At 40.3% G+C, this 13562-nt stretch overlaps 1 protein-coding gene across 3 annotated transcripts in view; it reads left to right on the forward strand.

Moving 5' to 3' along the window:
* The window catches only part of LOC128701718 (pleckstrin homology-like domain family B member 1), a gene marked incomplete at its 5' end in the record, with an annotated part of 158852 nt that overhangs the window by 135169 nt on the left and 10121 nt on the right, over window positions 1-13562 (forward strand). For all 3 annotated transcript variants that reach the window (XM_070104949.1, XM_070104950.1, XM_070104952.1), the window contains 1 exon segment: window positions 2482-2604. In XM_070104949.1, coding sequence (XP_069961050.1) covers window positions 2482-2604 — 123 coding nt within the window.

A 13562-nucleotide genomic window follows, 5' to 3' on the forward strand; every position in this document is an offset into this window, starting at 1 on the left:
TCAGGTGCCAGTACTGAACGAATTTGTTCCCATAAGGTATATTGTGAATTAGATTAGTCCATTTCAGACCCCCAAACATGCACGTACAAATGCACTTACATAAATACACTTATATAATTGGTCGCATTGGGAGCTGGTCGTAAAGCGGGGGTCCACTGTATACAGTTATTCACTTGACGCTACACAGATACACATCTTGCCTCACAAAGAAGTCAGTATACTGTACGTATGTGAAAAGCAATTATATTTATTAATAGAATGGAAGAAACGGGTAAATGTTTACGAATATTAATGTCAGACGACATGGGTCATTAAAAACAAGAAAGCAAGGACATAAATAGCAGGGTTGATTACAAGAACTTGTTAAAGAAGAGAATCCACATGAATGCTGGCACTCTTAAAAGCATTTGTACTTTCTCCTAGGGTAATATTCTGCCCTCGGCTGCAATGGCAGGCTGAGTTGTACTCTGCGTACAGTATCATATTCGTGATATTGGTTTTACTGTATTTTATATGTAGGTTCTTTTGTGCCAACCAATGCTTATTGCACTTGGCACTCTATGGCACTGTTGGGTTTGTCAGGTTACCTTGACAATCCAACATATCTTGATTAATTGCATCCCCCCCCCTCCCCATGCCCATCAACTTTCTCTCTTGTGCAGCAATGTATGATAATACTGCTATTGTATGTTTGGATTAATACAATACTTTTGTGTAAAAAAAAACTTAACTTGTCAGTTTAATTTGTATCAGCATTATAATATACGGATGCTCCTCATTTTATGATGGTTTAGCTTCCAATATTTTAACTTTACGATGGTGTAATAGCGATGCTCCTTCAGTAGTCATCAAACTAACTCCTAAATTTATATTTACAACCACCTAAGAGATTGTATATAAAAACACTCAATTAATCATTGCCTTTTTAACCCGTAAACGGTCCAAACGTATATACAGTGGACCCCCGGTTAACGATTTTAATCCGTGCAAGAGGGCTCATCGTTATGCGAAATAATCGTTATGCGAATTAATTTTCCCCATAAGAAATAATGGAAATAAAATTAATCCGTGCAAGACGCCCAAAAGTATGAAAAAAAATTTTTTTTACCACATGAAATGTTAATTTTAATACACACAAACTGAAAAAGGCATGCACAATTACATGACACTTACTTTTATTGAAGATCTGGTGATGATTGATGGGATGGGAGGAGGGGAGAGCATTATCTTCTTACTGTTTAGAAGGGGAATCCCCTTCCATTAGGACTTGAGGTAGCAAGTCCTTTTCTGGGGTTACTTCCCTTCTTCTTTTAATGCCACTAGGACCAGCTTCAGAGTCACTGGACCTCTGTCGCACAACAAATCTGTCCATAGAGCTCTGTACCTCCCGTTTCTTCAAGACTTTCCTAAAATGGGCCATAACATTGTCATTGAAATAGTCACCAGCACGGCTTGCAACAGCTGTGTCAGGGTGATTTTCATCTATAAAGGTTTGCAGTTCAAACCACTCTGCACACATTTCCTTAATCTTTGAAGTAGGCACAATGGATTCCACAACTGGCATAGGCTTCTCAGGGTTAGCCCCAAACCCTTCAAAATCTTTCTTAATTTCCATACTAATTCTCACCCTTTTTACCACAGGGTTGGCACTAGAAGCTTTCTTGGGGCCCATGGTCACTTATTTTCCAGAAACACCACCGAAAACACTGTAATAATACGAAATATTCCGAGTGTATGCTTGGATGTTACCGCGGAGGCTGGCTGGTAAACAATGGGACGGCCGGCACATGTGAGGGCACATTGGACGCGTCTCGGACGAAAATCGGTATGCGGGTTTTTAATCGGTATGCGGGGCAAAAATTTTGCGATAAAAGTAATCGTTATGCGGAAAAATCGCTATGCGATGCCATCGTTATGCGGGGGTCCACTGTATACGTTTTTTCAACATTTGAAAGTATGTAAAAAAAGTAGATCTTCTTTTTGTTTTTTACATTTGAAAATGTGTAAAAAAAACTTTGATCTACTTTTTTTTTTTTGTTATATTTGAAAATAAACGTAGATCTACTTTTGTAGCACTACACATGTGAACGTAGATCTGCTTGGACCGTTTACGGGTTAAACTTAAGTTACTTTTAAGTTTGCCCAAAATGCTCTGCATATTAAGGGGCTTTCTGCATGTACACCTAAATGTCATCCACCTCTGTACAAACATTGTATCATGCTGAGATGAAAAATGTAATCTAATAAAAAATCTTTGATAAGATAAACTTGTATTCATTTATTTACTTTTCAGTATTTAGTTATTTGCAGTAAATATTTACTTACTATTTCAGTGACAGTAGCTATTTATTTATCATATATTCACATTGGACTTAGGATATTTTCAACTTACAATGGGTTCATCGGAACTTAATCCCCCATCGTAAGTCAGGCTATTCCTACAGTGTAAAGTTTTTTTACTGATGTGCACTCTGTCTTCAGATGCGACAAAGGGAGAGCGAAGTGGCAGCTGGTGGGGAGGACAATCGACCACTGAGTGATGCGTCCTCGTGCTGTGATCCGTCTGAGGCAGCTGTCAAGTTCCGGGAGAAGGCAAGAACTCAGGTTGGTGCTTCTGAAACGTCCTGAACCTATGATGATTGAGGCGTATGTGCAACAGTTGGGTATCTTTATTGTTGAAATGTTTCACATGCACAGTAGACATCTTCAGTCACATGCAGCATCATTAGGAGTAGTGACGAAGTAAAGTTGGTGTATTTTATACATTTTTCACCACTACTGAAACTGCGTCAAGATTTGAACATTAAAATGGTATAAAATACCGACAGGTTGTTAGGTAAGACACATATGCAACAGTTAGGTATCTTTATTTCGAAACGTTTTGCCTACACAGTAGGCTTCTTCAGTCGAGTACAGAAAAGTTGATAGAAGCAGAAGATACTTGAAGATGACGTAATCAGTCAGGTGTACGAGTGTGAAGGTATGATCACCAGGTTAACCACAAGCTGGCCAGGTGTATGAGTGAAGGTATGATCACCAGGTTAACCACAAGCTGGCCAGGTGTATGAGTGAAGGTATGATCACCAGGTTAACCACAAGCTGGCCAGGTGTATGAGTGAAGGTATGATCACCAGGTTAACCACAAGCTGGCCAGGTGTATGATAAAAACCTGAGCCAGCTTAAAATATACACATACATATCCTGCCAAGTTGAAATATCTGAAGCCTTGATGATTCACATAGCCACCTGCCTAAATAATTATCTGAAGGATGATCTTCAAGATGTGTGTCCTGTAGCTTAATCGTTAGCACACTCAGCTCACACACTGAGGTCTGGAGTTCAAATCTCCAGTATGACTAGAAAACATTAGGGACGTGTTTCCACAAGACACTTGTTGTCCATGTTCACCCATCAGTATAAAATGGGTGTGGGTCGCATCCTGGGACAAAACTGACCTAATTTGCAGGAAATGCTCAGCATAGCAAGCGGCTTTCTATGTAGTAGTATATCATTGATGTCAGCTAGGCCTGTATACCTTGTACATGTACTTGTAGAAATAAAGATATTATTATTATATTATTATTAAGGATGATCCAGTAACAGCTGTGCTGACATTGTTCCATCTGGATGCTGTCAGGTTTACACTCAAAGCATCAAGGAAATTCAATACAGTACATACATTTCAGAGCATAAATATACACCTACCATCCGACTTACGACCGAGTTCGGTTCCGAGAAACCGGTCGCAAGTTGAAATGGTTGTAAGTCAAACTTTACTACTGAATATCAACAAAACATTTTTGTAACGACTTTATTTTATTGTTTTATTTTGGGATTTCATGTTTTACTTTACTTTTTATGTTGTTAGTACTGTATTTTATACTGTAAGGTATAGGATAAACAGTGTACAACACAAACAGCTGTTTATTTCCCAGAAATTTGGCATAAAAAACACGGTTATAAGTCGAGTGGTCATAAGTCGAGCAGGTCGTAAGTTGGATGGTAGGTGTACTTCAACCATCAAAATAAACAATCCCTGCACAGTTCATAATAACTTGCATAATTATATCATGAAGTGGAAGAACACATAATTAGTAATAATAAGAGCAGGTGTTTGGAAGTGACTCGCATCACTGTCACAAAACATCTGCAGTTTCACTGCTGTAACTTAATATATCTTTTTATACTTAGTTAAATTACCTTTTAGCTTAAAACCCAGTTCTCTCGCCTCTTGACACCTGTCTTGCCTCACCTTCTTCCCTTATATGCTATACTGATTGTTCTGTCAGGTATATATACTGAGGCTTCAAGCTCCCAGCAAGCAAAACAGCATAAATAAATATCCAAACATTGCAAATGTGCCCATTCATCTTAATAATCACAAGTTCTTCAGCTCTGTACATCATTAGTAAAACCTCATTTGTAATATTTTTTTTATTAACGCATCAGCCATTTCTCACCAAGGCAGGGTGACCTGAAAAAAGAAGAAACACTCATATCATCATTCATTCCGTCAGTGTCTTGCCAGAGGCATACCTACAGTACACAATGGGTATACAATAAATGCAGTGGAGAATATGCGAAAAAGATGGCATAAATCATCCACTGTATAAGGAATCTTTTTCTCTGAAGATAGACTAAGAACCTTAAACCTGTTTGTACTCTTATAATTAAGGGAGATGTTTGAGGTACTGTATAAAGGTGTATAAATCCCTAAGATACTAAGCATATCTAACCATGAAAGAACTTGGAATGATGGCTTATAGTTAGATAAAGCAATTATAAGCTCTAGTTTTAGTCTGCCCAGAATGCTCTGCATAATGTATTAATGTCACCTTATTTTATACCACTTTGAAGGAAAATTTATTAAATTATATAGGAAATGATACTGATAATGTTAATTTAGGATTTTATTATCCTTGAGCACCTGCTCTTTCAAGAAGTTCCCAAGTGCTTTAGAGCACCTGCTCTCTCAAGAAGTTCCCAAGTGCTTTAGAGCACCTGCTCTTTCAAGAAGTTCCCAAGGGCTTTAGAGCACCTGCTCTCTCAAGAAGTTCCCAAGGGCTTTAGAGCACCTGCTCTCTCAAGAAGTTCCCAAGGGCTTTAGAGCACCTGCTCTCTCAAGAAGTTCCCAAGGGCTTTAGAGCGCCTGCTCTCTCAAGAAGTTCCCAAGGGCTTTAGAGCACCTGCTCTCTCAAGAAGTTCCCAAGGGCTTTAGAGCACCTGCTCTCTCAGGAAGTTCCCAAGGGCTTTCAACTGATACCTGAAATCGTGAATATATTCCTGACTTTTAACAGACATTCACAACCTGTCAAATAATCTAGAAGCTGCATGAGGGAAGGTTCTTCCTGAGAATGATCTGTCTCTCAGAGCACAAAGCTCTGTCTATACAACAAAATCATCAAGAAACAAGGAATCTACCATCAGGCATTTTAGATGCATTTATTAATAAAAAAATGCTCTTTTCCACCCGCTGGTGATTTTCACTTACCATATGGAGTCTGGAACCTCAGAGCCATGCAGACGGGGCTTTCTAGTACAGTGGACCTCCGCTTTACGATCAGCTCCCAATGCGACCAGTTATGTAAGTGCGTTTGTACGTGTATGTTTGGGGGTCTGAAATGGACTAATCTAATTCACAATATTCCTTATGGGAACAAATTCGTTTAGTAATGGCACCTGAACATACTTCTGGAATGAAATAATATTGTAAGCCGGGGGGCCACTGTATTCTAGATTTCAGGAGCCACCTTCAGCACAGCCGTCCTACTATCACCTTTTTCAGATAGCTCCTTGATTTCTGGATTCTTGACAAGAATACTAGAAAAACATTCTTCTGAGCAAGAAAGCAAAAAATCAGCATCTGGATTGGTTCAGAGACCATGAAACCAGCATCAGTGGAAAAATATGAAACCATACAAACCCCAGCCTCCCACTTTGCTTCAGCAGTTAGAAAATTAAGCACCAAAGTATGATTTTTAGTCTCCCTTAACCTTCTTTATTGGAATTGAACTTCAACGACTCTTGAATTAAATAGGTTATGTGGCCAACAGTAATATTATCCACTGGGACACTGGGTTTTGGCTTGACAATTGGAAATACTGATCCTGAACCACAGTGTTCATCCTCTGGAGCTTGCATCTCCTCTCCCCGTTTTGCATCATCAGTGCCTTTTCTAACAACGTCAACAAAAAATTGAGGAGAGAGAGTAGGGTCCTACAGATAGCTTATTTACCATTTAGATAGCTTATTGACCCTTTGCAGTTTGCAGCAGAATCCTTCAAAATATTACCAAGAGTATCACTCACTGTACTAACCACTCCCATAGAAACACTATAGTGTCACCTATGCTTTCTGAAAGTCAGAGATCTTTCTTGTCATGAAGAACAACTGCTCCAAACATCCATTGCATAACCATTGGAAATCCAAACTTGATGCTTTTACATAACATTATAATCATTCTGTTCGAAATCTGTACAGGCAGGGTGATACCATTAACTATAAAAGGCACATTAAGTACCTTAGCATTCTTTCCAACATTCACCTCACATATAGGACATTTCATCCTTACCTTTCATACCCATAGTTAACATTTATATTTTTTTATTAACACATCGGCCGATTCCCACCAAGGCAGGGTGGCCTGAAAAAGAAAAACTTTCATCATCATTCACTCCATCACTGTCTTGCCAGAGGGATGCTTTACACTACAGTTATAAAACTGCAACACTAACACCCCTCCTTCAGAGTGTAGACACTGTACTTCATATCTCCATAGTTAACATGTCCACCACAATAAAAATACAAATAAGTAAACTCTGGGGAGACCCCAGACAGCATTATCTTTGTTCGTGCCACCCAAGGAGAGGTGTTTGAGGGTAGCCACAAGCAGGTGGGGGGTTAACTTGATTACACTCAAGTGTGTAACCTCAAAACCAAGGTGCATCAACAGTGAAAAACTTTCTGCACATAAATTTGCAAATTACGTTGAGCTTGGATGTAGGTCAGCCTCATTGGTTATGATACTGCCACTAGCTTAGCACTAGAGTTGCAAATGATTGGAGCCATCTGTCTACCAAATAGAAAATAGATTCATGGGTAAGGTTGACAAATATACGAGTGAGAAAGATTCAATTTGAATAACACTTGCCTAGTAGCAGTAGCCAGAAGGCCTTATTAAATTGAAGGAACTTTGTTTAGCAAGGAACAAGCCTTGCTACTCATTGTTCCTCAAAATAATGACTCCAGCTCAATTAGTGATTGATTTTTCACTTTGTCTTTTTTTCTATATTTGTTAGGCTAACCTTAATGAGAGACAACACTAGATAGTCTGTTTGCACAGAACATAGTACCAACTTCTGACATTTTTGGGTTATCCTCAGTATTTTACGCATGTTATTATGTATGATAACAGTACTTATATGTACCTGTGCCTAAATAAACTTATTTGCTTACCTTACTGTATTTCTCAAATGTTTAGCATCCCTAAAAAATTAGGGTAAAATGGAAGTGTAGAGAGGGTTGACGTGGGCCTCCTAGGCTGAGGTTGAGAGCTGTAGCTTTTATGTTGGTGTAGATGTACTTGTCGGTAGTTGATGGTTGTAATGGAGTAGTACTCAAGTACAGTGGACCCCTGCTTTACGATCAGCTCCCAGTGCGACCAATTATGTAAGTGCGTTTGTATGTGTATGTTTGAGGGTCTGAAATGGACTAATCTAATTCACAATATTCCTTATGGAAACAAATTCGTTCAGTACTGGCACCTGAACATACTTCTGGAATGAAATAATATCGTAAACCGGGGGTCCACTGTACATGTATTTTGTAATGTATCTCTGGTATACATTTCCCTGCCATACATTAGTAGTGGTATCAGTATTTTGCACTTAAATTCATTACTGAATAGTGTGTAGAACACTATCAAGGTTTTTGCAGACTATCATATTTTGTTGCACTTTTTAAATTGCATTGCAAGGAAATCCCTCAACATGAAGCCTTATAAGAGGGTTTACTATATGTTATAGGTTCATTTCAGTTTGTCATAAAGAATATACATAGCACACCTACCATCCGACTTATGACCGAGTTTGGTTCCGAGAAACCGGTCGTAAGTCGAAATGGTCGTAAGTCAAACTTTACTACTGAATACCAACAAAACATTTTTGTAATGACTTTATTTTATTGTTTTATTTTGGTATTTCGTGTTTTACTTTACTTTTTATGCTGTTAGTACTGTATTTTATACTGTAAGGTTTAGGATAAACACTGTGTACAACACAAATAGTTGTTTATTTCCCAGAAATTTGGCATAAAAAACACGGTCATAAGTCGAGTGGTCGTAAGTCGAGTGGTCGTAAGTCGAGCAGGTCATAAGTCGGATGGTAGGTGTACTATAGCCAAAACAATGAAGATGTAGTCACCTTGTGTACTTATTGTAGTCCTCCAATATTCATTATTTTGCCAAGCCTCCAAAGTTTTTTTCTACCCAGTTACAGATATGTTGAATCTTCCCACATTAACTAGTATCTTCTTTATTCGTATATTAACCCTTTGACTGTCGCAGGCCCCTTTCTGAAACTGTCATTCTATGTCGATAAATTTTTGAAAAAAAAAATTATTTTTTTCTTTTGAAATGATAGAGAATCTTTTCCCGATGGTAATGACACCAAAAGTTCGAAATTTGGTCGAAAACGCAGGGAATTACGCTCCCACAAAATTAGCGGTCTCGGCAACATATGTGTATCGGCGATTTCGCCGACTTTGAGCCCTGTTTTCAGCCAATTCCGTTGTTCCAGTTGACCAAATTCATAGCTATTTCTTTAGAACTCCATTTTATCTATCAGCTGAGTACAAGAAACCGCCCATTTACCAATTTGAACTACCCAAAATAGTGGTCAGAAATTGGCAATTTGGCCAATTTCACACAAATTAAAAAAGATGCCAATTTCAAAATAGGGTCCAGAATAAACAAGGTAGACATTCTTGGCACTAAAATAACATATCCTCTGTTCTTTAGTCACATCTCTAGGCCCCTCTTATATTACTATTGCTTTCTATTTTGATTTTTTATTCATACAAAAAAATACAAAATTTACTGGTATGCAGACAACTGCATTATTGTAAAAATGGTATAAATAATATCAGTGCACTAGTAAAAGAATATTAGACTCCCCAGTTGACGTGTATTAGATGTGTGGTGTGATTTGTTTACTCCTGAACATTGGTAAAAATCGAACATTTCCGCTACTTTGAGCTCAGTTTCAAGGTCGTTTTCATCGTCAAAGTAATGAAAATCATCTCTATCTCTGTAATATGTTTTCCATTTTATCAACTAACACCATGAAAACACGAATACAATGATAAATACTATACGAAAATACACCTCAAAGTCGGCGCTTTAATCCAAAAAAACGAGAGTTTTTTTTTTCTCATTACGCACTGTGTGCTGCAGGATTTTTTTTATGTGGTGCACACTGACCACACAGACCCTTTCTCTCACATGTGGGCCTACCAGCTTTCTCCCGCTTGATTTGAAGCCGCTAGAATTATTGAGTATATATACGTCAGAAACAGTGGCTCGTAAGACGTATTTATACGGGTTAACAGATTATAAGGGTTAACAGATTACAGTAGTGTTCTAATAATAATGATAATAATAATTTATTTCGACATCATACAATGTTTGTGCATGCAGACAACTCATAGTTATGCAGTGCATTTTGAGCATGCTTAAGCCTAACTTAAAACTACAATCACAATACATGCAGGCCCCTCTTAAAGCAGGTTAGGTTCCAGGCTATTGTAGGGCCATGCTTATACAGCAGGTTAGACTCCAGGCTACTGTAGGGCCTCTTATAAAGTAGGTTAGGTTCCTGGCTACTGTAGGGCCCCTCTTATACAGCAGGTTAGGTTCTGGGCTACTGTAGGACCCCACTTATACAGCAGGTTAGGTTCCAGGTGACTGTAGGGCCCTGCTTATATAGCAAGTTAGGTTCCAGGCTACTGTAGGGCCCTGCTTATACAGCATGTTAAGTTCTGGGCTACTGTAGGGCCTCTCTTGTACAACAGGTTAGGCTCCAGGCTACTGTAGGGCCCTACTTATACATCAGGTTAGGCTCCAGGCTACTGTAGGCCCCTGTTTATACATCAGGTTAGGCTCTGGGCTACTGTAGAGACTCTTATACAGCAGGTTAGGTTCTGGGCTACTGTAGGGCCTCTCTTATACAGCAGGTTAGGTTCTGGGCTACTGTAGGGCCTCTCTTATACAGCAGGTTAGGTTCTGGGCTACTGTAGGGGCTCTCTTATACAGCAGGTTAGGTTCTGGACTACTGTAGGGCCTCTCTTATACAGCAGGTTAGGTTCTGGGCTACTGTAGGGCCTCTCTTATACAGCAGGTTAGGTTCTGGGCTACTGTAGGGCCTCTCTTATACAGCAGGTTAGGTTCTGGGCTACTGTAGGGCCTCTCTTATACAGCAGGTTAGGTTCTGGGCTACTGTAGGGCCTCTCTTATACAGCAGGTTAGGTTCTGGGCTACTGTAGGGCCTCATATACAGCAGGTTAGGTTCTGGGCTACTGTAGGGCCTCTCTTATAAAGCAGGTTAGGTTCTGGACTACTGTAGGGCCTCTTATACAGCAGGTTAGGTTCTGGACTACTGTAGGGCCTCTTATACAGCAGGTTAGGTTCTGGACTACTGTAGGGCCTCTCTTATACAGCAGGTTAGGTTCTGGACTACTGTAGGGCCTCTCTTATACAGCAGGTTAGGTTCTGGACTACTGTAGGGCCTCTTATACAGCAGGTTAGGTTCTGGGCTACTGTAGGGCCTCTCTTATACAGCAGGTTAGGTTCTGGACTACTGTAGGGCCTCTCTTATACAGCAGGTTAGGTTCTGGGCTACTGTAGGGGCTCTTATACAGCAGGTTAGGTTCCAGGCTACTGTAGGGACTCTTATACAGCAGGTTAGGTTCCCGGCTACTGTAGGTCCTCTCTTATACAGCAGGCTAGGTTCCAGGCTACTGTAGGGCCTCTCTTATACAGCAGGTTAGGTTCCGGGCTACTGTAGGGCCTCTCTTATACAGCAGGTTAGGTTCCGGGCTACTGTAGGGCCTCTCTTATACAGCAGGTTAGGTTCCGGGCTACTGTAGGGCCTCTCTTATACAGCAGGTTAGGTTCTGGGCTACTGTAGGGCCTCTCTTATACAACAGGTTAGGTTCTGGACTACTGTAGGGCCTCTCTTATACAGCAGGTTAGGTTCTGGGCTACTGTAGGGCCTCTCTTATACAGCAGGTTAGGTTCTGGGCTACTGTAGGGCCTCTCTTATACAGCAGGTTAGGTTCTGGACTACTGTAGGGCCTCTCTTATACAGCAGGTTAGGTTCTGGGCTAGTGTAGGGCCTCTCTTATACAGCAGGTTAGGTTCTGGGCTACTGTAGGGCCTCTCTTATACAGCAGGTTAGGTTCTGGACTACTGTAGGGCCTCTCTTATACAGCAGGTTAGGTTCTGGGCTACTGTAGGGCCTCTCTTATACAGCAGGTTAGGTTCTGGACTACTGTAGGGCCTCTCTTATACAGCAGGTTAGGTTCTGGGCTACTGTAGGGCCTCTCTTATACAGCAGGTTAGGTTCTGGACTACTGTAGGGCCTCTCTTATACAGCAGATTAGGTTCTGGGCTACTGTAGGGCCTCTCTTATACAGCAGGTTAGGTTCTGGGCTACTGTAGGGCCTCTCTTATACAGCAGGTTAGGTTCCGGACTACTGTAGGGCCTCTCTTATACAGCAGGTTAGGTTCCGGACTACTGTAGGGCCTCTCTTATACAGCAGATTAGGTTCCGGACTACTGTAGGGCCTCTCTTATACAGCAGGTTAGGTTCTGGACTACTGTAGGGCCTCTCTTATACAGCAGGTTAGGTTCCGGACTACTGTAGGGCCTCTCTTATACAGCAGGTCTTTTTTTTCATTTTCAGATGTATATAAAAGCCTCGTAACACGTTTACACCCTCATATCATGCCTCTCCTCAGTTAGTGACGTACTCGTTTACCAACGACTTGGACTTACGACGGGCTCTCTGACCAGTATGCATACCTAAATAATGTGCAATAGAGCTGATTTCTTCTATTCTGTTTATTACAATATACAGTACACTTCTGTATAATCATTTAAAAATATACCAGAAATGTTATAAATGGTGCAGAGGTGACATTTAAACAATATAAAAAATGATTGACACAAACCCACTACCATTAAAGTAAGCTCCTCACTTAGCCATGAATTCATTTACTGATGTGGTCTTAGGCACAGAACTCTGTCGTTGAGTGAAGAGAGGCTGTATTAAATAAGCAACATAGCTATGCCTAAAGAATGCATATACAGTGTACATATTACTTACCTTAAAATATTTTTATCCTTAGCTCTTAGTGAGCAGTGAATACATTTATTGTAGGAAGTCTGAATAAATGAAGATTGGGTATAGTTGAAAACTGCTGCATGAGTGAAACACTATAAAATTCAGCGCTGTAAAGTGGGTCTACCTGTAACTCATTAATTGCTTGTATATGAGAACATTAAGGGTTTATAAAAAATAGATTTAGGAGTTACAAGGACAAAGTCAATTATTACTTAAGGTTGGATTATGATGTTTGTGGCTGAGAGACTTGCTTAGCATATTAACATGTAGAAAAATGTAGCGATAAATCTATGTAGGAGTTAAGCCACTCGTGCTAAAACACTGCCTCTAATAAGTGTTCTGAACTGTACATATGTGTTTTTTTCCACATGTATGTAGAAAAGTTTGGATATTAGACATGATGGATAGTGGCGAGGGTGCAGCTGCTGTTGGCACACTTTATGGTGTAAATTAAGCCATCGTCTGATGCATAACGAAACTAAGAATCATTATTATTCATGGGGGAGCACTAAACCCATAGGGGTCATACAGTGCTTTGGGAATGGGAGGTAATTCAGTTTGATATGAAGAAGGGGAGGGTAGCTCTAATTCCTTGGATCGAGAAGCCTTCAATAGCATCAAGGTATACACTAAATAAAGGAAAAATTATATACAGAATTGGCAATATTCTCAGTTTCTGGATTCGCCGAGGAGCATAAAATATGTCTAATTTATCAGCATAACTCATGTGTTCTGTAAGGCACTGACATATGTCTTATATCATGACTGAATGTTGCTCCTGCTTGTTGCTCCTGCTTGTTGCTGCTTGTTGCTCCTGCTTGTTGCTGCTTGTTGCTCCTGCTTGTTGCTGCTTGTTGCTGCTGCTTGTTGCTCCTGCTTGTTGCTCCTGCTTGTTGCTCCTGCTTGTTGCTGCTTGTTGCTGCTGCTTGTTGCTCCTGCTTGTTGCTCCTGCTTGTTGCTGCTTGTTGCTCCTGCTTGTTGCTCCTGCTTGTTGCTCCTGCTTGTTGCTGCTTGTTGCTCCTGCTTGTTGCTGCTTGTTGCTCCTGCTTGTTGCTCCTGCTTGTTGCTGCTTGTTGCTCCTGCTTGTTGCTCCTGCTTGTTGCTGCTTGTTGCTCCTGCTTGTTGCTGCTTGTTGCTCCTGCTTGTTGCTGCTTGTTGCTC

This window comes from Cherax quadricarinatus, chromosome 96, assembly GCF_038502225.1.
Source record: "Cherax quadricarinatus isolate ZL_2023a chromosome 96, ASM3850222v1, whole genome shotgun sequence".
Classification (NCBI taxonomy): Eukaryota; Metazoa; Arthropoda; class Malacostraca; order Decapoda; family Parastacidae; genus Cherax; species Cherax quadricarinatus.